Source organism: Erpetoichthys calabaricus, chromosome 11 (assembly GCF_900747795.2).
Source record: "Erpetoichthys calabaricus chromosome 11, fErpCal1.3, whole genome shotgun sequence".
NCBI lineage: Eukaryota > Metazoa > Chordata > Cladistia > Polypteriformes > Polypteridae > Erpetoichthys > Erpetoichthys calabaricus.
The window spans coordinates 137,869,845-137,892,128 of record NC_041404.2 but is presented as its reverse complement, the minus strand read 5'-3'; the positions used below and the strand labels follow the sequence as shown (position 1 = coordinate 137,892,128).

At 50.1% G+C, this 22,284-nt stretch overlaps 1 protein-coding gene across 4 annotated transcripts in view; it reads right to left on the bottom strand.

Moving 5' to 3' along the window:
• The window catches only part of xylt1 (xylosyltransferase I), a 98,990-nt gene that overhangs the window by 45,262 nt on the left and 31,444 nt on the right, over positions 1 to 22,284 (bottom strand). For all 4 annotated transcript variants that reach the window (XR_007936275.1, XR_007936276.1, XR_007936277.1 and 1 more), the window contains exon 2: positions 5,096 to 5,687. Coding sequence is in view for 1 of the 4 variants with exons in the window: in XM_028814073.2 (XP_028669906.2) it covers positions 5,096 to 5,687 (592 nt within the window). In the remaining 3 variants the exon portion in view is untranslated. The remainder of the gene's footprint in view (positions 1 to 5,095; positions 5,688 to 22,284) is intronic.

Sequence of the window (22,284 nt, the reverse complement as noted above, 5' to 3'; positions counted from 1 at the left end):
AAGAGGAGGAATTTGTGCAGGGGATCAAGAAGATGGATCTTATAGTCCTGTCTGGGGGAGCTCCTCATGGTCAGGAACCTCAGAATCTCGAATATGTTAAAATCCAGAGTAGCATTTGGAGAAGAATGCGATTACCTGGTGTACACATCGACGTGGATTCAAAAGGAGCAAGGAAAGTGTGAGGTGGTCCTGGTGATCCAAGCCACTTGGGACCATAAGAAGAACTTTGCACAGCAGCCATTTCTGAGAGGCCAAGAAAATGTGTTTGGATAATTTCATGGTCCATTTGGAGGTACCTGGTGGCCAGAGAGCTTCAGAACTGTTGAGCGAAGAGGAGAAGGTTTAGGTGGGACCTCAAAGTTCTTGATGGTCCGAGAACTGCAAGAAGAAGAACTTTGTGCTGTCACAAGAAAATCAGGAGTAAAGAGACATGAGGACAACTAGACGGTCTGGTGGCCAGGGAGCTTCAGGAGTGTTGATCAAAGAGGAGAAGGTTTAGGTGGGACCTCAGTGGTTTTGATGTTCCCAGAACTGAAAGAAGAACCTTGTGGTGGCTCAAGAAAATCAGGAGCAAAGAAACTTGAGGACAAACTAGATGGTCCAGGTGATGGTGTCTGGTGGCCAGGGAGCTTCAGGACTGTTGGGCTGAAGTGACATGTTTAGTAGAACAAGAAGTTCAGAACCAGGAAGAACTTTGTAATTCTGAAATCCCTAATGGTCCAAGGAATAAAAAAACATTAGGACAGCTTGATGGTCCAGTTGGATGAATCTTGCGGCTTAACAGCTTCAGAACTATCACCCCCAAAAAGATAAGTTTAGGAGGACATTCAACATTCTGGTTGGTCCAAAAAGCTCAGAACTGGAATGAAAAAACACTGTAGAGGCTGAGTTCCTGATAGTTCAAGAAAATCAGGATCAAGATGGTCCATTTGGATGGATAGTTCAAGAACCGTTGAAATGAGAGGGCAGGTACAATGGGACACTCAACATTCCTGACGGTCCAAGAAGGTTAGAACCAGAAAAAGAACCTCATGGAGTTTAGGTTTCTGGTATCTCAGGGAGGTCATGAGGTGAAGGTGTCTGGTGGTTTGAGAGCTCCAGAATTGTTTAGCCTAAAGAAGATGCTGAAGAGAACTTTCAAAGGTCTTGATGGCCCGACTAGCTAGTAGCCACAGGAAGAACTTTGTAGAGCTGAAGTTCCTTGTAACCCAAGAAAATCAGGAACAAAAAAAAAAAGAAATTGTGTCAACTAGATAGGATGGTCCAGTCAGACATATGCACTCTTCTGCCAGTCATCTGAGGCGTTGGCCACAAGCACAAAAATGGCAGAAGGTGACATCAAGTGGCAAGCGAGAAAGAGGAGGAGGAGCAGACTCTCAGATGAAGGCACCTGCCATTTCCCACAAGTGGCATTAGGATAAAAATGGGAAAGCCACAAACTCCAAGTGGTCTCTTTCCCTAAAGGGGACAGCAGGGGAGGCGGACGTGACGGCAGCTGGAGATGCCCGCTCCCAGATAATTACTATAATCACACGCAGCCTTTCTTGTGGGGCGCAATCAGCACCCCTTCACCGCCAAGGCTAAATCTGGAAGCCACAGGAAGCCCACGCCTTCGGTGCCTTTGGCCGCAGAGTTTTTATCTCTCGATTACTGGGCCTCTCCTCCCTAATCGGCAGCCTTGGTATTTTTAGACTCCCCTGTTACTTTTATTAGAAGGTGGGCTGGTGAGAGCTGACCACGGCCGGCGGCACTTTTTCCATGCAAAGGGTCAAATTAGAGGGCTGTCATGTGCTGGGACACGTGTGTGCTTCAGCGTGGTGGGTGCCTGCCCATTCTCCGTCCGTGGGCTCAGCCATGCTGGCATAGCGGCTGCCAGGAGTGGGACGATCCAGCTTGGAGAGGCCGTGTGTGACCACCTTATGAGAACATGAAGGTAGGAATGGCGGTCTAGAGGAGCCGCGAGAAACCTACTTGGGGACCAAAACGTGTCTGTGTCTGTGTGTGTGTGTGTGTGTGTGTGTGTGTGTTTAGACGAGAACCTGAAAGTTCAGTAAAGCAGAGAGAGGAGTGACACTGGAGAGATGAGAATTTAGGTGGCCTTAGGAACACAAAGAGGAGTGTCAGAAGGGGTGACTGCCCATAAAAACCTGTGTGGGCCTCCAAACACGACTTGTGACATTCGGTGTGAGAAGCTATGGACAAATGCGGTGGGAGGGTGGGGGGTGGGGTTGCTGAGTGGGTGGTACAGGGCAACTCTAGAACCCATAAGGCAGTGTGGATCTAGAAGTGAATGTCGCTGAAGTCAAGAGACCCGGGTGGCTCTGGACTACGTCACACCCTACAAACACAAGGGTGCAGGTCTAGACAAGAGCGGGTCTGTGTGCGAGGGTGAACATCCAGGTGTCAGCACCCAAGAACTGAAGGGTGAGAGCTGGATGGAGAATTTGTGCATGAGTGAGGCTCTAGAACTAAGAGAATGTGTGTGAACATGGACACAACTTGAGGACTCTAGGGGGGCAGTGTGGCTCTAGAAGTAAATGTCAGTGAAGTCAGGACGAGAGGACAAGAGGGTCAGTGTGGCACGAGACCCTGTCACAGCTCAAGAAGCCAAGGGTGCATCTAGACAGCAAATAGCCTGTGTGTGGGTGTGAAGGTCCAGGTGTAAGCACCAAGAACTGGAGTGTGAAGGCAGGATGGAGGTCTCGTGTAAGAGTGAGGGGCTAGAATCAAGAGCGGCAGGGTGGCTCTGCAAGATAATGTCAGTGAAGTGAAGAAGACGGCGCACAAAGGAGGACATGAGAATCTGCGTGGCTCTAGACCCTGTCTCAATTCGAGAACCCAAGGGTGCTACTAGACAGGAGCGCACTCGTGTGTGTGTATGTGTGTGTGAAAACATGAGTGAAAGTAGGATGGACAATGTGTGCGGGAGAGTCCACTGTATCAGCACAAGGCTCTAGAATTAACATTGTGTGTGGCCATGTCATAACTCCAGACCCCAAGGGTGGCAGTGCGGCTCTACTGTAGAAGCAAATCAAGTGCAGAGTGTGTAAAGGAGGGCAGATCTGTGTGGCTCTAGAGGGGGAGATGATTCAAGAACCCAGGGGTGCATAAGGTAGTGAGGACCTAGAAGTGAATGTCAGCAAAGTCGAGTAGGAAGTGAGAAGTTGCAGAACTGAACAGGCCTACACCATGACACAGCTCGAGACCCTTAGAGCACAACTAGAGAAGAATAATGTGGGCAAGAGCTGGAGTGACAATGCAGGATGGGGAGAGAGAGAGAGTGTGTGTGTGTGTTGGCTCAGAATGCATCATAGAGTGAGGCCCCAGCTAGACTCTTGAAGTAAATGTGTGTGGAGTGCTTGCAGGCTGTGGAACTCTGAGACCATATAAGAGATATAGTGGCCGAGAGTGCGCACCTGGAGGAAGGGGTCCTCACGAAGGGTGTGAGACCCCCACCAGTACTCTAGACCCCAAGTGTGCATTCTAAGGCGAGTGTGTGTGAGAGAGAGAGAGAGAGAGAGAGAGAGACACTGAGAGCTCATCACATTATCAGGATTTCTTCCTCCCAAGTGGGGCGGCAATGTGACTACATGTCCCAGAATGCACCTGGGCTTTGGTTGGCACTTGTCACCGGTTCAGCTGTGCCTAATTAATTAAGCACCAGAGATTAAATGAGATGTGCCAACATGAGCTCATTGGGCAGCTGACCTGCCAATCCAAATAAACCAACAAATGGGAATGCCTGGCATTTTATCCTTGCCCCCTTTAGGGCATTTGTAAGGCGGGGCAAGGTGATGTCATGCCCCACCCCCAGCCACTACCACCCATCACAGAGCATCAGTCCACAAAAGACCAAAGTTCATCAAGGTGTGAGATGCCCACTGTGGCGCCCCCCTAGTGGCGCAGCAGGCACCCCGCCTCAGGCACCGACAGGCGCTGGCAGAGAAGCCCTCCTGACGCAGCTTGACAGCCCCTGAGAAATTGCCTGTAATTACGAGGTGACATCTTCAACGGCAAATATGTCCCAGAGAATGCAATTAAAAGCGCCGACGCTGACAGGTTTGTAAAGATTACTTGTGGTGCGCGCGAGATTAGACGCTCGGGAGAGAGTGTGAATTTCAGCTGCTAAATGCCCGTCTGTGCCAATCAAACACAGCAGTTGTGCATACTGGGGGGACTCGGGTGGGCCGGCTGTCCATGTTACCTCCTCCCGAGTGCCACACACCATGAAGCCAGTTGCTTATTTGCTGAGCCACATCACCTCCTCATGTCCGGCAGCAGTGACTTTGGCGTCCAGTGTGGTGCCTGCCACCTTCTGCCTCACTGGAGGGTACACAGTACCCAATCCTCATCTCCCTTCAGCCATTGGTGCCCCTTGCACCAAATCAAGTGAAGATGTGGGGTCCACCATCCCAGTCTCACCACTGAATGCCATTATGTCCTTATGTTCTGTCACCTCATGAAGAGCCCAGTTTATCCCCAGTGTCACCTCAGGCAAACTTCATTCTCAAGCCACCTCAAGTCAAAGTGACTCCCCATTCACACTCAATGCCACCTCCAGGCCAGCTGACCACCTTGGGATCAGGTTGACCAACAGCAGCCTCTCTCACAAGAGGACAGAGGGACAAGTTTGATGCCCACAGTCAGCACCCAACTCACCAGGCAAACCATGTTGACCTATTAATTTCATCAACTGGGTATCTCACCACCTTGTGCCCTCGAGACCTGATTGGGTCAAACCTGATGCCAGTAGCCTCCCATGTGTTTCCAGTCTAAGCGCAGAATCTCATCGAAGAGGAGCCGAGGAGTCCAGTCTGCCACCTGTGACCAACTCAATACCCTCCATTGTGTCCCCAGGTCAGGCCCAAAATGTCCAGCCAGGTCACTCAATATGTTGAGGTGTCCTGATATTCCTCACCTCCATTCTGTGCCCAAAGGGATGCATGTAAAGCCACGTGTTGGCAGACACAAATTTTAAAATACAATCCCAAAACACACCAGTGCCAAACCCCTGGCACACCACAAATGCTGTCACCCTCCAGTGAGGTCACCCTGTCAGCACCCTACCTCTCCAGCCCATGAACGGGTTACCCACCTTCCAAAGGGCACAGGCGTGGCACCTTGTCTGGCATCAGACGACCCTCCTTGTGCTGGCAGTACACCTCAGCGATCTGCTGTCGGCATTCCTTGGTCCTGGCACGGGACAAAGCCGAGATGGCCTCCTTGCCAGAGATCTCACACTTGGGGGGCTGCTCATATCTGATCTGGATGCCCGTCGGAGGTGGGACTCCTTCTGGCCTGGCCTGCCGCCCTGGCTGTTTCTGATGTACCAGCTGAGGCTTTTGGCTCTGCTGCTGCAGCTGCTGCTGCTGCTGCTTGGCACCCCTTTTGCTGCTGTCCGAGACTTCATGGTGAGTGCCATTCCACCCAGGTTGGCGCAGGACCACATTTTTCCGCTCGCCGTACTGGATGACCTCGTTGGAGCCCTTGGCTGGGATTAGGCCGTCCTCTGCCTGTGCCTTTTCCTGGAGCCGCTCCTTGTGCTTGCTCGTGGGTGACTTCTGGGGCTGGGAGCGGGCACCAAAGTTGCTGTTGTCGCTGTTCTCAAAGTCCTTGGGCACCGAATTCTCGTTGTTACTGTCAGTGCGCATCTTCTTCTCCTTGGGCCTGTGGGAGTAGTAGCCATCCTGAGAAGAGAGCAAAGGAGTGAAAATTAACTACGGGCAGCGGGCACCTGGTCCTAAACCTGGCACCATGGCGAGATAGGAATCAGGATACTTAAAGAACGTATCTGTGCCACAGATTATGAACACATGCCCATTTAAATATACATTCAGTACCCCATAAACACAACAATCAGAATTTCAAACTGCCCCGACTGTGCCATTTAACTACAGGCCAGACTGAAATGTCAACTGTGTGCCATGTGAATTTGGCCTTCTGAGAACATTCCACTGAGTGTAGGTACTGTGACAAGAACATCTAGACATTCATTTGGTGACATTGTGAACAATATGATTTCGAATAACATGAATGCCAAATCTGTGCAGATGAGTGAAGCACCACACTGAGTGCCCATTCTGTGGATTCAGAAGTGCCCCAAAGCTGATGGATTTATAGAACTTGCCAACAAGTAAAATAAAAGCAGAGAAATGCCAAGTGAGTGCCAAGATGTAGTTAGGCAGGTCAGTTTTGGAGGCAGACCTCCAGATGCCCATTTGCACTACAGTACCAATCCTGTGCCCCTCTGCGGTAAGGCTCTTTCATTGACTATTAATCAAAAGCTCTGACTAGAGGATCTGTTCCTGCTCCCGCATGCCAACGGCTTTTTTGGAGCCTGGAGCCAGCAGGGACACAAATGACATTTTTGGCCTTGGCACCATTAAAAAGGGTAAAGAGGACTGCTGGCACAAAATGCCAGGTCAGCAGGTAGCAGCCATGTGCTGGCACACAAATTGAGACAGATGGCAGCAGTCACCCATGATCTGCAGCAAGGGAAGTCATACCCAATAACAGTGGTGGATGCCAGCTTTGCACCTTCACCACAATTAGGCCCTGTTGGCATTGCATGGGGTGGGCATCACCAACATTACATGCTGTACGAGACAAACACACTGCAGGAAACTCCTGTTGGCCGACGTCCTCAGGCTGAGGACGTATAAACAGACCGGACAGGACTATGAATGAGCCTGGGCACTGCCAACTAGCATGCAGGACAGGGCATCAGAGCTCCTTATTAGGATCTCAAACTCCAAGTATGGTGACCCCCGGAAAAACAAAATGGGCACACTGGCAGGTGACCAAGAAAGGCTGAATTTGACCTGGACATCAGCAGCCAGGAGTTTCCGCCTAACTACATCTCCATGCCAGTTGGCGCTCTGGCTCGCTGTGCCCACACATCCTGGCAACACTAATTCCCTTGTCTCATAAACTACGTGCCAACATGGAGGCAGACATGGTTGGGCGCTAGCTCACACCACAAAGAGCACATTTAAAAACCACTTGGCATCCGAATGGCACACACAGCTCTGACGGCCGCCTGCCACCTCTGGACGTCTCCTCCTCCTTCTTGATACCATTTCTACAATTCATTTTTCAGAACCAGCCCAATTTTAATTCTGGTCCATGAAGAAAGCTGACCTAAGTTTAGTAACGTGCCACCAGCCAATTGGTCCTTCCATCTATTTGTACCCAATAAAGCGCCTTCGTGGTTCATCCAGCCCCACTTGTATTCAGTGGGGCAACATGTTTGAAGACGACCTGTGAGTTCACACAGTGGCATGATGTGTGGGGGGGTACAAACTGGACCCCTTGTGGTCCCCCAGCCCACCTCCTCAGATGGTCAGATATATGCTCAGTGCCGTGAGCTCTCATGTGACTACCCACCCCTGCCAGCCTTCAGGTTCTTGTACACAGCAAGCAAGCCCACCATCTATAGCTGCCCTCTACTCTAGCCCCTCTGTCACCCGGAACAGATTTGGCAGATCAAATGCTCAGGTAGCTGTGGCTTCTTCACATGGTGATGCCACCTAGTGGTTTCAGCATGCATTGCCACATTGAAGTAAGGAACCCTACGTTTTGATGTATTTCAGAAGCCCAATGGTCTCCCAAGTGATCCTCTATTCCAGAGGACCCCAACCTTACCAGTGATCCTTCCTTATGAGGGACCCCAACCCCTCAGTGATAATTCCTTATAGGCGACCCCCAACCTTCCTTATGAGGACCTCCTATCCCTCAGTCATCCTTCCTTTATGGGGTTCCCCTGGCCTCTCAGTGATCCTAATTTACAGGGGACCCCCAGCCTTCCTAATGATCCTGCCTTATGGGGACCCCCAACCCCTCAGTGATCCTTCCTTATAGGCGACCCCCAGTCTACCTAATGGTCTTTCCTTTATGGGGTCCCCCTGGCGTCTCAGTGATCCTACTTTACAGGGGACCTCTGGCCTCCTGGCTCGCCCTTCTCCTTGCTGAGGCTCTTTGCCTCACAGTTCGGTGGTCACACAGCATCCCAGTAATCCAACGAGACACCTTCACCTGCCAGTCCTCACTCCCTACCCCCATACTGGGACACCTGACATCCCAGTTTCTTCCTAACTCCCAACGTTCCTTTTCCCACTTTTGTGATCCCTGACTTTCCAGTTGGCCTCTGCCACACCCCTGGTACAGGGCCCTACTTGTCACCTCACTCAGTTCTACCTGACTCCTGCCCCACCAGCCAGTTGTCCTCCATGGCTTTGTGACATGTCACTTTCTGGTGCTCCTTTAGCAGTTTTGTCACACCTGCCTTATTAATTTACTTCAGCCCCCATAGGACATTACAGGACATTACCGGTTATCTTCTGCATTGGGACACCAGAGTTCTTTTAATCACACACTGGGACGTCCCGCCTCCACATTGTCCTCTGCATGGCTGATTCATCCGGCCATCTTCCTGTCACCCCCAACTATTTGACCCCCGACTTCCCATGTTGTGACATGCCACCCCTTTCTCCCATTTGTGACACCTGTCTTCGTAATTTGCTGTGTGTGTCCTACTGGTCATCTCCAATTTTAGGACATCAGAAGTAAATTAGAAAGTGGTTGTTGGCAGGGTGAGGGTGGAGGTGGGGGGTCCCAGACCTTTCCTCATTCACTGGAACACCCCCCCCCCAGGGTGGTCTCTTCCTGCTGTGGGGCATAACTGGGCTCCTCATCCTTCTCCTCGTCATCCATGATTTTGTGACCCCTGACTTCCCAGTTGTGACAAGCTACCCTTGAACTTCACTTCCTTGACCCCTGACCTATTAGTTTGCCTCTGAACCCCACCCAAACCCCCACATGTCCAAGGCACTGCTTGTCATCTCCCATTTGGTGACACTTTATGTCCTACACTTGATACTCATGGCCTCCCAGTTGTCCTGTTCTGTGCCCATTGTCATTTTCATCACTGGGACTCCCCAGCTCCCCCCTTTATCGATACACTTCTTCTCACTTTGTGACACTGGGACTTTCTAGGTGTCCTCTCAAATCCTGGGGATCCCCCCCCTCCTTGTGACCCCTGATTTCTCGATTCATCCCCTCCCCTTTGTGACAAGCTGCCCCCAGTTGTTCTGCCTAACTTTGTGGCCCCTGACTTTCCAGCTCTCCTCCCACCTACCCAGCTGTCCTATCTGTGACTGGGACACCCCGCCTTCTGTTTGTGACACTGCCACTGTGGGACACCCCGCCTTCTACTGTCCACTCTCAACGCTGCGGCGCTCAATTTTCCAGCTCATTCTTTCCACTTTGTGACAAGCAGCCCCCCAATTCCACTTTCTCGCTTTGTGACGGCTCTTTTCTCAAACACTGGGGCGTCCCACCTCCCAGCAGTCCTTTAATCCCCGACACATGCCACCTTTGCCAGCTTGATGCCACCGGTTCATTCTTTCCACCTTGTGACCTGCAGTCCCCCAGTTCCAATGTCTGTCTCCCTCCCTCCCTCCCAGTTGTCGTGATGTCCTGCTAGTGCCCCCCATCTCCGGCGCTCTCTCTCCTCTTCCAGCCGCTCTTTTCCCACAGCCCCCCCCCCACCCCCCCGGGTCTGGATGCGCCGCCCCCAACTGCACAATGCGGCCCCACTCCGGTATGCGAGTCACACAGCCGATGCGCCGGGGCGTGTGCGTGAGAGTGCGCGGCTCAATGAGCTGCCTTGTTTCGGCCGCTGGAGGGGCCAGGGCTGGTTCACAGCAGGTGGGGGTGGGCATAGTGGCCCACGTGAGGGGGGGGGTCCTGTCATTTTGGCGACTTACCCCCCCCACACACAATAAGTGTAAAGGACAATAGGAACTAAAACAAAAGGCCGCCGCGGCTCAGCCATTGGTGGACCAGCGGCCCAAGATGACGGCCCAAAGGGAACTGAAGGACAAATGGTGGGGGAGGGGATGGTGAGGGGGGCGTGTGCGACTCCAGGGGGCTTCGTAACATGCCAACATTAAAGAGGCTGAGGGGGTGAAGATGCCCTCTACTGGCTGTTTGTGTCAAGAAAACACAAAGGCAATGGGGAGAGCCCCCCCCCCCAACGCAAGGGGGGGCCGCTCCTAATCCTTGACAGTTCGAATTTATTTTCTCCAACAGCCCCCCAAGTTTGCCAGGGATGGTCCCACAATGCCCCTCCCCAACACGTCTACAAAACAAAACCTTCAAAGTGTAAGAGGACCACCAAGTGTGGGCCCTCCTGGGGTCATCCAGGTGGGCTGCACTAATGTGAAGTTGGGGGGGGGGGTACATAAAGACCACCACACATTCAGTAACATGACATGCCTGTGCCACATCAGGGAAGCTGCCAGAAATTTTTGGGAAGTGGTGTCTGAGGTCAGGGTTACTGTAATAAATGCTGATGCATGCTGGGGAACATGCAAATTACACCCACTGTCATGGTGGGGGGGGGGGGCGTGGATTTAAACCCCATAATTGTCATGCATGGATGGCACCACCCAGCTAGGTTACCTTTGCTATGCCCACCAGGTGCCCTCCTGATGGGTGATTAGGGGGATGCCAACATCAATGAGTGGTCTCAAACTGGCACTAACAAACATCTCCTTGGCACAACAAATTAAAAACGTGACGGGTTCCGCTGCTAAATCCTGACAGTTATGTAAGAAAAAGAGGGCAGATGGGAGGGCACAATGGGGCGTCCCCTTGGCGTGGGCTCCACTTCCCGAAACTGAAGAAGCAGGCAAAAGAGCGAAAAAGACGTTGATGTCTGGAAATCGTCAGTCATTTGTGCCGCTGACACAGCGGAGAGGAGCAGAGCAGAGCGGGTACCGCACCGGGCGACGCCTCCACAAATGAGGAAGCTGCCCCCGAGCGAGTCAGCATATCACAAAATAGAATAAAATAAAAATAAAAATGAAACGCAATCACTTTGTACTGCCTGTACCAGCAAGGTCTCCGAGATGCGGGTTCAACGTTTAACCTAAGGGGGGGTCAAAGGATGCCCCCTGCTAGACAGCCACACCAGCACTTTAACATGAGCTAAGGGGGCTCTCAGCCTCACCCCCTAATGGCCGGTCAGAAGAATGCGGCTCTGCAGTCTGAAGCAGTGTGACCCTGAGGAACAACCTTGGAGGAACAGTCAGAACAGCAGGGTGGTCCAGAATAGCACCCCCTAGTGGACATCTACAAGCACTATGGCTTTGAAGCAGAAATTAAGTCAAAAAATAGTGCTACATTTTAGATGAAATATAGAGCAGAAAATAAATCTGAAATCATGGGGTATTGAGTAGCCCCCCATCCCCCCCCGTGGACATTCAGAGCAGAAATAAAATCAGTGTTGTCTTGGGCCACACAAAAATTGGAATTAGTCTTCAGAGCAACATCTAACTCTTAATGTGTGTGACCCAGACCAGTGCCACCTACTGGGCAGTAAGTAATCCTCCAAGCTGTTTTTACAAGGGTCAGGCATCTTTATTCCAAAAGACACTATATAGGGGACTAAGCCAGCTTGTGAAACGCACATGAGACTGGTGGCAGCTGAATGTCCTGTGGAACGGCCTCTTGTTTCACCAGGTCCAAGGTGCTATATTAAACATGCCCGCATACAGAAGGTGCCACCTACTGGACAGTTAAAGCAATACCTAACTGTGAAGGTGTGAGGTTCTGACCAGCGCCACCTTTTGGACAGTTGCAGCTGCATAGAAATCTCAAGTACAGTAGTCCTGAATAGCACCCCTGGTGGACATCTACAGTAAAAATTAAATCAAAAATAATGCGGCTTTGAATAGCACCCCCTGCTGGACGTTCTAACCAAAAAATAATTTTAAAATAGTAGTCTTAAGTAGCGCCACCTCCTGGGCAGCCAGAGCAGCCCCTCACTCTAAAGGTGGGTGGATCTGGCCAGAATCATCTATTGGAAAGTAATAGCTGCCCAAAAATCTCTAAGTAATGTGGTCCTGAGGGGCACCACCTTGTGGAAATTACATCTAAAATAGTGTGGCCTTGAGTAACGCCACCTACTGGAGATTAAAAACTGCACAAAAATCTGAAGGTGTATAATCCTGAAGAGTTAACCCCCCCCCCACCACCACCAGTGGACATTCAGAGTCGAAATTTAATCTTAAATGGTGAGGCCTAGAGCAGCGCCACCTACTGGGCAGTAAAATCTGCACAAAAATCTGATGCAGTACTAGCACTGAACGAGCCCAGTTTAATGGAGAGCCAAAGGAGCCCCTCACTCTGATGGTGGGTGGACCTGGTCAGCACCCAGCCAGAGCCTTGCTTTAATTTGGGGTGGTTTGGTTCTCCACATCCCCCCCCCTTACTGGACAGCCTGAGCAGTACTCGACTCTGAAATAGCATGACACCCGATGGCAGCCCTTAAATCTCTAGCAGTGTACCCCTGAATAGCCCCCTTTATTTGACCATTCAAATGGAAAATTAAACCTGAGAGTGTGTGGCCTTGCGTAGCTCCCCCTGGTGGATGTTCTGACCAAAAACTAATTTTAAAATAGTAGTCTTGTGTAGTGCCACCTACTGGACAGCTAGAGAACCTCTCTCACTCTAAAGGTGGGTGGATCTGGCCAGCACCACCTGCTGGAAAGTAATAGCTGCCTAAATATCTCTAAGTAATGTGGTCCTGAGGGGGACCACCTTGTGGAAATTACATCTAAAATGGTGTGGCCTTGAGTAGCGCCATCTACTGGAGATTAAAAATCTGAAGGTGTGTAATCCTGAAGATTACCCCCCCCGCCCCCCAGTGGACATCAAGAGTTGAAACTTAATCTTAAATGGTGAGGCTTAGAGCAGCGCCACCTACTGGGCAGTAAAATCTGTAGCTGCCTGGCACTGAACGAGTCCGGTTTAATGGAGAGCCAGAGCCTTGCTTTAATTTGGGGAGGTTTGGTTCTCCACATCCCCCCCTACTGGACAGCCTGAGCAGTACTCGACTCTGAAATAGCATGATACCCGATGACAGCCCTTAAATCTCTAGTAGTGTACCCCTGAATAGCCCCCTTTAGTTGTCCTTACAAAAGGGAAAATTAAAATTGCGAGAGTGTGGCCTTGAGGAGCACCCAATACTGGACGGTCAGAGATGTGTGGTCCCGAGCAGCCCCCACACTGGACAACTAGAGCAGGCCGATTAGGATTATTGGGTGTTGGCCCTGAGTAACTAACGGGCACCTAGAGCCGTGTTTCAGTGTGAAGCAGCAATCCAAAAATTGGCATCAGAAGAGGAGCCATGTCCAGTAGGCAGTGCCCAAACCTCAGGTGGCTGGGACAGTCCACATCACCTCCTATTAGATGTGCTAAAACATGGGGCGGCACAGAGTCAGAGAAGCCTGTCAGTGAATGGCCTCATCCTGGAGGTCATGTGGCTGTGAAGAGTCCATCACGCTGGACAAACGAACGCTGTGAGCAGCTCCCCCTTGTGGAGAGGGAGGGTAACACCTGAACATTACTAGCAATGTTTAAAAAGGAGAATCCTTAACAACATGAGACCTCCCTGTCTTTTCACAGGGGGGCTGATTGCCCTGAGCGGACCATTCAAACTGACTCCCCAGCTACCTCACCAGGTGTCTCCAAGCACCAGGAGCCATGGTGGGTGTCCCCACAGAATATGCCCAGTCCCCATCTCCACGTCCCACTACGCAGCAAGTTCTCCTTGTAAAGGGTCTTAGGGGATCACAAGATGATAGACTCCATTAGTAAATGCAACGTACTGAGACGAGCGTCCCCGAATGCCAGGCGAGGCAGCGGGCCCAGACGGCAGGCGCTGCTATGCCCTGTAATTTAAATGGGCGCTGACAGAGCGTTTAGGCCTGTGAGAACTGATTAAAGAGCGGAACTGCTCCCTGTCTTCTCATTTTACCCACCGAAGATGTGCAAATGCGCTTCCTTAGCGACCAGCTGTTCGATCTTCTGCAGCCTGAGGGTCCGACAGCAAATCCCTCTCCACCAGTAGCCCCCCTCCCAGCATTCTCTCAAAATAACTAGCAACACCCAAAACCCAAAGCGGAGGAGCTGCCCTGGCAGATGCTGGCAGAGATCCCATGGCCAGACAGATGTGCGCTGAAGAAGCAGCCGCGCGCTCGCTTGTCTCACTCCGGGGGCCTCCAGTTTGGAATGACAACCCTGGGAAGACGTTAATCAACTCGTTAGTGAGGGGAATCCTCTAAGCAGTTTTTACGGGGACCAGGCGTCTTTATTCTGAAAGACACTGTATAGGGGACAAAGCCATCTTAGTTTTGGAATGGCCTGTTGTTTCACAGGGTCCAAGGCGCTATATTAAAAATTCTAGCAATTAAGAGGTAATTTAGGCATACAGAAGGCGCCACCTACTGGACAATTAGAGCAATGCCTAACTGTGAAGGTGTGAGGTCCAGACCAGCACCACCTGGACAGTAAAAGCTGCATAAATAACTAATGTAATGTGGTCCTCAACAGCATCCGGGGTGGAGTAGAAATTAAATCTGAAGCAGTGCAGCTTTGAGTAGCGCCACCTACTGGACAGTAAGAGCCACGCAAAAGTCTGAAGCAGTTTGGCACTGAACAACTCTTGTTTAATGGATAGCCTGTTTCAATTGGTCAAAGGCGCTATATATATATATATATATATATATATAAATATAAAAAGCAAGCAACCAGAAGAGGCAAATTTGTTTCAGCACACAGAAGGCGCCACCTACTGGATAGTTAGAACAACACCTAATTCTGAAGATATGAGGATCTGACCCACACCATCAGTTGGACAGTAGGAGCTGCAGAAAAACCTCAAATAATGTGGTCCTGAATAGCACCCCTGGTAGACATCCAGAGAAGAATTTAAATCAAAAATGGTGCAGGTTTGAGCAGCGCCACCTACTGGACAGTAAGAGCTGCACAAATATTTAATGTAATGTGATGCTGAATAGCACCCCTGGTGGACATCTACATTAAAAAAGAAAAAGTAAAACATGCTGCTTGGAGTAGCGCCACCTACTGGATAGTAAGAGCAGTACAACAATACTGATTAAAGTGGTCCTCAGTAGTAATTCTTGTGACCCTCTAGAGTAAACTTTAATTCTAAATTAGTGAAGCTTTAAGTAGCACCACCTACTGGGCAGGAAGAGCAGTACAACAATGCTGAATAATGTGGCCCTCAATAGTAATCCCTGTGGGCATCTTGAGTAAAATTGAAATCTAAATCTGTGAGGCTCCGAGTAGCGCCACCTACTGGGCAGGAAGAGCCACACAAAAATCTGAAGCACTCAGCAACTCTTGTTTAATGCACAGCCTCTTGTTTGAGCTGGTCAAAGGCGCTATATTAAAAATGCAAGAATCCCAAAGAGGCAGATTTGTTTCAGTATACAGAAGGTGCTATATTGAGGTTTGAGCCCACGACTGGATGCTCATGAAGAGACATAAGCACAGGCAGCATGACCACTGGACTGGTCACTAAGCCACAAGGATATGAGCTGAATTTCCACTCCATGTCTGCTGCGTGTGACCCTGAGCAAATCGCTTGACCCCCCTGCCTTCCCCCCCAGCTGTTATGGGCGTTTGAAGGCGCTATATAAAATAAAAACTCTTTATTTGCTTTTGGACGCCTCTTCAGATGAGGGGGTCTAATTTAAACGTCCAGCTGAAAATTATTTGATCATATCTGTTCAGAGGGTGGGCGTTATTCAGACTGTTAAGGGGTCACCTCGGTCACTTTCAGCCCATAGTTCTGCAGTCCCAAAATATCTCAGCTTGTACTCGAGATCTGGCTTGGAGCTGTAGCCCTAATTTTAAAAGTGACTGCACTGCACAGTGTGGTGGGGTAGGGATTAGAGAGATTCAACGGGTACAGCCACATAAAGGGGGGACCTAAAAAACAGGGACACATTAAAGCAGAGCCGGTGACATGCCCAGTGATGGGAGACACAGTGGCATGGTTGTGATAGTCAGGTGAGGGAGGGGCCTCTCAGAGAGGTGGGGACATCCATGATGTCACCAAACAGTGTCTTCTCACTGCTACAATCTCACTACCAAGTCCCCATGGAGAAGAAGGGGGGTGGGATGGGGGGGCTATCGTGCAAGGCTGGACACGCTGGCAGGAACTTCCTGTTTACTTGCTGATCTTTCCCTCAGGTTTGGAGGAAAAAGAAAACATCCGGCCGGAACACTCAGACTGGTCAAAATGCACCTGCACTCCATACCCAGGCTGGTGCCAAGACAGATGTTTGCTCAAGCAGAAGGATAGTGTGGCTTGGTGGGTAACTGGCTGCCAGGTCGACCAGCGCTTATCCCAGAAGGCACAGAGAGCAAAGGATGGCAAAGCAACCAAAGCCCCCCCCCCCCAACACACCATGGCTGTTTCATTCTTAAATGACCTTATGACCTGGGGATCCCCAGTGACAATTTAATTATTTCCAACCTTCCCTGACAGGATAATTAAGCGAGGATTGACATAAGGGTCCATGTTGCTTCAAAAAAAAACCACAGGTGGTAGGCAGGGAGGGAAAACGAAAAAAAAAATCCACTGGCGTCATTTTCCCCAACTAAAAATAGTGGAGAGCGCGAGGAATTCTGCTGGGAGCCGAGGAGCAATCCGCCCCACCAGGGAGATCACTCTGTGTACGCGCGAATCCCCCAACCACAACACGCCGCTTCCTCTGCCCGGTCTCAGGTGAGCGGCGTCTTCCTCTCTTCAGCTTTGATCTCTCCCTTGAACACACACCTCTCCTCTCGTGCACCTCCTGATAGACGATGCCGGGATAAACAACTCACCTCACCTGCTAACAGACAGGGGGCGCCAAGCAAAGCACGCCTCCAATTGTAGGTCGATTCCTTATTCCCTTTCCTCATTTTCTCCAACCTCATTTTGTGGCCCCCGTTTCTCTTTTCATCCTTCCTAGTCTTCTGTTTTCCTGTCATCCTCTCCTCACCCTCTCATTTTAGGCTCCCGGTGTCCATCCTCTTCTGTTCAGTTTGTCTCCCTCACCCCCTTACTCTTAATCCCCAACTGGTCAGCCTCATCCTCCCTTTCTCAGTCCTCTTTTTTGTTTTGCCTTGTTTATTCTCTCATTCACATCTTCTTTTTTTTACTTCCCTATTCTTTCTGTTTATCTTCAGGTTTCCAGTCTAGTTGGTTTGCTTGCTCATTCCTTCTTTCACTCATTTTCATTTGTGACATCATTTGCAAACCCACTTCGGCCAGTTCATGGCTGCTGGGGGCCCGAACCAATACTGGCAGCAAAGAGTGCAAAGCAGGAGCCCAACGCTGCAGTCTACACACACTCACACACTCACACCAACACCCATACTCTCACTCACACACACAAACCCACACTCCCGCTCACACTCACTCACTCCCAACCACACCACACTCACACATCCACACTCCACACTCACTCCCACCCACCCATACTCATACACTCACACACCAACACACCCACTCCACACTTGCACACACATTCCCACTCACACACACTCATTCCCACCCAAACCACACACAAACACATATACACACCCACACCCTCAAACACACACCAAGACTCACACTCACACTCCCACTGCCACTTCCACACTCGGGCCCACACTCACACATGCCCACCCACATGCATACACACACACACACACACACCCCACATTCAGCCAATTTGGATCTGCCAGTAAGCCTAACCTGCATGTCTTTGAGGATATGGAAGGAAAACCAGAGGAAAAAACCCACAAAGGCAAAAGGAGAACATGTAGAATCCACTTAGACAACCATCTGGCCTGGGGTTTGAAGGCAGGACCCGGACCTGTGGGGGCAGCAGAGCTACACACTGAACTGCCGTCATTCATGTATTTCTTTTCTTTTCTTTCTCTTTTACTCCTCTAACTCTTTGTCCTTGTCCTTCTCTCACTGATGCTCACTGTTCCCCGACCCCTTTCATTTTGTGTCTCTGTGCCCCTTCTCTCACTCCTCTTTGTTCCTTTCGGTTTTCCTCACTTCATTTTCTTTGCTCTCCCTCATTCAGATTTTCCTCAGACCCCACAGACACCTCTTCCATTTTCTCATCTTCTGGGTCTTCCACTTGCTTATTTTCCCATAGCCCACTTCTTCCCTCTCCTTTTTGTTATTTTCTTAGTTACATTTTTGACTGTTTATTTGTCTTCTGCTGTGCTCTCACTTCCCCTCATTCTCTTGCTGTTTGCGCCTGTCTTTTCTTTTTATCCTCAGTTCATTTAACCCCCACACACATTCCTCTTCTTTTCTTAATGTTACATATGTGGCCGACATCAAGGGGAGTCTAAGGGGACCAACAGGGTCCGGGACATTTTATACATACATACTGCACACACAGAAGGGCTTGAGAACCTTAAACTTTCCGCACACTTTATTGAGTAGTGGATTTCATTTTAAATGGACAACTTGGCCATTTTGCCCATAATCCACACTGAATAACCTGTCATAACAAAGTGATAGAATGTTTTCACAAAGGTTTGCAAATCTATTGAAAATTAAAACCTGAAGTCTCTCAATTCCAGAAGCACTCGGACCCTTTGATGCTGCACTTCCCATTGTCCTCCTGTTGACTTTAATTCTCCTTCCTGATTGGACTCCACCTGTGCCACCGTGCCACCCATGCCCATGTTCTCTCATTCTCTGTCTATGACTTGCTCTTCCTTTCCCTTTTCTGTCTTCTTCCCCTTTTCTCACTCCTCTTGTTTTTTCTTTCCCTTTGGATGTCCTGCTTGTCTGTCTGTCTGTCTGTCTCATTTCTTTGTCCGTCTGTGGCTTTTGTCCCTGGACCATAAATACCTTATGCTCCACCCCATACCCATTTAAGAGGTGTGCACTGACCAATGGCCCCTCTTAAAGTCCCAAATGACGCGAGCAACCATCTTTAATAAGCAGCACCACACTCGCCTCTGACTCAGAGACTACATGGATCTACTGCCACGTTGAAGGGCTCATGTGCACCACGGATAGCATCCTGCCCATTAAGCCAAAAGCAGAAGGGTCAGGCCAGGCAGGCCACGGGCTTAGCTGCGCCGCCAACCAAACACGCCGCCCAAAGAACGGGAAAACCGAGCCAAAGCGTGACGCGAGGGAGCTCCCTATTCACGCTTTCTGTGCTCTCTTCACAGGCGAGTCCTGCGGCTGGGCTGGCACAATGGAGACGAGGAACCCCCGGCGAAAAAAAAAAAAAACAAAGAGAAAGAGTAAAAGAGAGAGAGAGAGAGAGAGAGAGAGAGAGAGAGAGAGAGAGAGAGGAACCAGAAGAGAGACACCCCTCCCCCCACAGCCCACCACAATGCAAACTCAGCGCCCGGCGAGCTCGTGGAAAAAAGCAGCAGCCAGACAGAAAAGAAAGCAAAGGGGGGAAAAAAGAAAAAGAAATAAGAGAAAAAAGAAAAAGCATTCACGCTTTAGGAGAACAGCATGGCGGGGGGTCAAAGATCAGGCTTGGAGGGGCCTCAGCAAGGAACTCCATTGACTAGAAAGGGAAGATTCGGAGTCCGAGCGGCTTCACCCCGAGAGCAGCACAACATGAGATCTGACATGAACTGGGAAGATCCAATGGTCTCAAACACCCAGGTCTGGGCCCCTAAATGGACCAAAGAAAAAAAAAGGGGGGGGGGGAGAGCAGGTCATAAAGGAACTAAAAAATATGACAAGACACCCACAACCGCACATTAACTCTCTTTAGGCAAACCCAGCCGATTAACCACCAGACCGCCCGACATCCATCTCGTCCAGGGCAGCTGTGTAAACACCACTTGGCCGCAAACCGGACCACCTAAATGGACCGGCGCTCTTTGCAGCCTTAAAAAGATTTGCCACAAGCCACCGAACTCCCATGCCACTCCCATTCCTGCCCTACACACAGATGTGGGCGTCTCGCTATACGCAGACCTCCAGTGTCACACAATGACACTGTGATTAAGCAATGAGGTGACAGTGGGCTTCACACTGCAGTGCTGCGTTTAGACAGTGGGGGGTCACAGGCCTGCTTTAAAACAAACATCCCTTTGAATCTGATTCTGGGTGGAAACAGGTGTCATATAGCGCCTTTCCACAGGAAACACCATCTCAAGGTGCTTTGTGAATCCAGAACAGTAAAGGGGGGTTACATAGGTGTGCAGCCAGTTCAATACCCACAGGCCCTGGGGGTCCCGTAATGCTCTGAATGGGATACAGAATCTCACAAGCCAAGCCTAGACCCCCCATTTTCAAGTTTCAACACTTTGGGGGGGGGTCGGTCTCACCACTGGCCCACCCAACCCACTCCTAAGTGTTGTTGCGACCTCCCTGCCTGTCATCGGTTTGAACCCGAATAAGCCTCAGCTGACTCCGCCCACACAGCTCATTACCTGCTAAACTCCCCCGGGGCTCAGACCCCTCCGGCGGTCCACGTGCGGCACACACATTAAACCGTAACCTTGAAGCCACGAGGCCAGCGCTGTCGCCGCTCAGCCAGACCTTAATCGGTGCTAATAAAAAAAAAAAAAAGACGGAAAAAAAAAGTAATTAAAGCAGCGGCAACACGGCAAGCCGGCAGAAAGGAGCTATCAGCACTGAAATATCAATTTAGCGGGGGGCTACGGAGATTAATTATATCAGAAGCAGGAACAAGATGGGGAAAGCACAACTTTCAAGCTTTTTTTTTTTTTTTCTTGATTAAACCAAAATTACAAAGCAGCTCACAGCAGGCGAGGAGACGGCAGCCGCTGGACACGGAAATGGAGCGGCGGGCTTCTCCCGGGGGGCCAAGTGCTGAAAATACAAGCATACGATGGATAAGAGCCGGACCCTGACGTCCATACCAGTGTAACCCTGACCCCCCCCCCCCGCCTGTCAGGGGCCTACTCTTTTTTTAAATATGCTCATTCGTGCCCCCCCCCCTATTAAATTCAGGACTTACTGAATTCAACTTCTTTAATTTGCTCCGTTTCAGTGCAACAGGTGATGGGACAGTTAGAGAGCAAGTAGGACGTTCACGGCCATTAACCCCTAAATAAATTCAGGATCAGCACAACTTCTTTAGTTGGCTCCATTTCAAAGTAAGAGTCACTTAAAAGCAAGTAGGAATGCTGGGGGGGGGGGGCATGGCCATTAACCCCCACAATTAAATTCAGGATCAGCTCAACTTCGCTAGTTTGCTCCATTTCAAAGTAAGAGTTGCTTAGAAGCAAGGGGGTGGTGTGACCCTTGGGGTCCACTCATAGGTCTCCTCAGTTCCATTCTATTTTACACTTTATTTAAGGTCAAATACGATCCTTTACTGCCCACCCACCCCTGACACACAATTAAAATCAGGACCACGGGGGCCACTCAACTGCTTTGATTTGCTCCATTTCAATATAAGAGTCAAGGGGTGGCTAGACTCGTGTATAGTATTAGGTGTTGTGGGAGTTTGGGGGTATGACTCTGCCCCACCCCCCCTTACCTATTATACTTGTGCTCAATTTGTTTTTTTTCCCTTTTCATTTTATTTAGGCTCCGTCTGTTCAAATATGATCATTTACACCCCCCACCGCCCCCACATACTCTAGACATCAACTTCAGCTTGACCGCTTTGGTTTGCGCCATTAGAGAACTAGTGTGTGATATGTTGGGGGTTGTTGAAGGATATTACGGGATTTGACCCCCCCAAGCCTCCCACCCCCTTCATAGATCTGCTCTGCCCAATTCTATTTTCCGCTTTATTTAAGCTCAGCCTGTTCAAATTCAGGAGTGCAACACTGCTGCGTCCTCTTTCATTTGCTCCATTTCAAAATAAGAGTCAGGGGGAACGGTTTGAAGCTTGGATAAGTTGTGGGAATGCAGGGGGGTTTGATCCTGTGACCCCCTCCCTGTTTTAGATCTCCTCAACTCTGTTCTGTTGTCCACTTTATTAAGGCTCAGACTGTTTATATATGATTATGAACAGCATACCCCCACCTCCCCCCCCCACGACCTGATTCAACGCTGGACCACAAGATCAACTCCACTTCTTTCATTTACTCCATTTCAAAATAAGAGTCATAGGGACGGTTAGAGAGGGAAGTAATATGTGTTGGCGAATTTGAGACCCCCACCCCCTCCCCATAATAGTTCAGAGTTGTTCTCCGTTTCATTGTGTTTTTCACTTGATTTAACATCAGTTTTTTTTTTTTTTTTTGAATATGCTCATTAACCCCCCCCCCCCCCCACCATATAAATTCAAGACCGCCAGATCAGCTCGACTTCTTGAGTTTGCTGCATTTCAAAGTAAGAGTCACAGGGAGCAAGTCTGCAGGGTTTGGGGTGGGGGGGGTGTTTGACCTCCTTGCCTACCCCCCCCATCATTGTTCTGATCAGCTCCATTCTAACTTTCAGTTGTTTTTAAGCTC